Below are 2,515 nucleotides of genomic sequence, written 5' to 3' on the forward strand. Positions count from 1 at the left end.
CTAAAGGAGGCAATGTTCTCTGACTGATGCAGTTGGATGGTGACTCGTCTTCCATTGGCTAATCATGTTTCTATTTATGTTTCACACTGCAGGTGGAATGAGTCTGAAATCCCAGCCTTCTGGGATGCAGTGGTACTGGTCAGAGTCCTGTACCTGAGTGTTGCTGCATGTGGTCAAACCTCCTCTCCCAGTCCACCTTCACCTGCACCTCCTGACCCACCTCCACAGGTGAGGATGTGAAGTGCACGGCTTCTGCTCCCTGCCTGGTCACCCTGAGGACAGAGACGTCTCCGATCGACCCGTGATCATCAGGCTGAAGGAGGAGAAGAAAAGATTAATTCTGATCATGGCGAGAGATTTTAAAGATTGCATCAAAAAACACTGACAATAATAATAATTCTTTTCTCCAGGCAACCACGCCTCTATAACTGTTAACTCTGAACTGTAACTATAGTTAAATGATCTTATTGTATTGAGTTTTCTCTCTTTTGTTAATGAACAAATACATTTCAGCATTTCTTTTACTGATCATATACTGAAGCTGAGAGCAGCTCACCTGACCCCCTCCTTCTGGAAACAGAATGGTGTCTTTCAGTTTCACATTGAAGCCTTTAAGAGTTTCTTTCTTTCCTGCGACTTCTCGCTTTAACTCCGCGGGGCAGCAGGACACCACAGTGGTCGTAAACTAGGGAACAAATAAAAAACAAAAAAGATGTCCTGCTCAACAATGTAGAGAGGGATGAGGTTAGACACACAAAAAACATTTGAAGCATGATGTTGTAAATGTGAGCTGCAAGCAGTCCAGGTCAGTCTCCTATTGGTATATGCCCATTTTTTCGGTTTTAAATGTCATGTTTGCGTAAGAGGTTGGTATTTAATTACTAGTTTGTTACTATTAATTACCATTGTTGACAACAAAAATCATCCAGTTATTATATTCTTCATTCCTATTCTTTACAACTGCAAACCCTCTAAACTTGTACCAGGAACATGCTGCGTTTAGCTTCCATGCTAACGTTGTTTGCAGTAAAATGAATGGGGGAAATGAATGCGTCTTAATGAGGATGATTTTATATAAATAACACATACCTCCTTCATATAACAGTCCCTCTGACACTGAAAAGCCATAGTGGGGTGTTTTAAAGGAAACAACAGCGGCTGAAACACAAGTTTACGCGAATAACAACTGACCCGGGATCAGCTGTCAGCACAGTACGGCAACTGCGCTGGACCAAACCTACTAACTTCGACTTTCCAGACTACGGTCTAGAAAGTATACACACGATTTCCTTTGCTTTCTAAATATATTCTTGTAACCTGCCTCAATATATCATACAGATTAAATGAGATGAATTTAAATGACATTTTCTTAAATGTATAATTGTGAAAATTGCCTCTCATCTCTCTTAATGAATTTATTTTTTCCTTTCTTCCTTTCTTCTTTTTATTCTCTGTCTCCAGTAAACCTTTTGGATGATGTTGCCATGTTTGTTTACCTCTGTGTTTTGCATTTTTCTGATAAATCAATGGGAGTCTTTTTTGCAAAGTTGTATTTTTTAAAGCATGTTGAGGCAGCAGTGGATGTGAGTGAGCCAAGTTCAACAGAACCAGAGCTGAGAACAACATTTTATGGTATGGAAAACACCAAAAAGGTAAATGAGTCTAAAACCCTGTTTTTTAAGTAGTCGTTTATTATTATTATTTTAAATTAGCATTATTAATTACTATTAAGAGTGACCATTAAAGGGTAACAAATAAGATTAGAAAGAAGGAAAAGCGTTTAAATTACATTCATCAGACTGAGCACCAACACACCAGAGGGTAATTTTTAAATGTCATTTTTATTAAACTTGTCATTAAATGTGTTCAAACTCAGGAGATGGAAATATATTTGATTAAAATACATAAAGTTGTAGAAAATGATATGAAAACAGCAAATGTTATGAGCAAATGTTACAGCTTCAGCAAGGACTGAAAAGTTGGAGTCTGTGGGTCTCAGTCCGACTGTGGAGGAAAAATTAGGAACGTTAACAGAAAGACTAAAATACATTGTTTAGATGTTAATGTGATTGACAGTCGTTCTTACTGCACTTACATCACTGAGGTCACCCATGTCTGGAGTGTCTCCTTTGTTACCTGAGGCCATTTCCTGGATCATCTTCAAGAATAAAGATAAAACACACATTAACTATAATAACTATAAACCCAGAGAAAGGTCATAATTCACTGATGCATGAACTGGATCACTTGGCCTGATCATTTTGTTTTGCAATGAGTTTCCACTTACATCCATGTATCTGTCGTACTCTTCTTTTCCATCATCTTCTTCGTGTTCCCAGTCCCTCCAGTTGTCAAAGTCTACAGTAATCCAACTTGGCTGAAAAAATTTAAATCAATATTTACCAAATTACTAGAAATGAATTATAGCTCACGTTTGAGTAAGAAGTTCTAAGGAAAAACGCACCTTAGCAGGATCCTTCTGCAGACGTGGCCATTGACAGTCAGGCGTTGCCTT

General features: G+C 38.2%; 1 protein-coding gene across 2 annotated transcripts in view; it reads right to left on the reverse strand.

Annotated features, from left to right (window-relative positions):
- The window catches only part of LOC103382371 (alanyl-tRNA editing protein Aarsd1), a 6,193-nt gene that overhangs the window by 2,960 nt on the left and 718 nt on the right, over positions 1-2,515 (reverse strand). The window contains exons 4-8 of one of the 2 annotated variants that reach the window (XM_025057970.1): positions 2,465-2,515; positions 2,288-2,377; positions 2,096-2,158; positions 557-685; positions 154-313 (exon numbers count right to left, since the gene is read on the reverse strand). The exon at positions 2,465-2,515 is cut by the window's right edge and continues 4 nt beyond it. In XM_025057970.1, the coding sequence (XP_024913738.1) occupies positions 154-313; positions 557-685; positions 2,096-2,158; positions 2,288-2,377; positions 2,465-2,515 (493 nt within the window). Of the gene's footprint in view, positions 1-153; positions 314-556; positions 686-1,089; positions 1,357-2,095; positions 2,159-2,287; positions 2,378-2,464 lie in introns of those variants that run through there. The other variant, XM_008315141.3, reaches the window with a different exon arrangement.

The sequence above is a fragment of the Cynoglossus semilaevis genome, chromosome 8, assembly GCF_000523025.1.
Source record: "Cynoglossus semilaevis isolate Cse_v1.0 chromosome 8, Cse_v1.0, whole genome shotgun sequence".
Lineage (NCBI taxonomy): Eukaryota > Metazoa > Chordata > Actinopteri > Pleuronectiformes > Cynoglossidae > Cynoglossus > Cynoglossus semilaevis.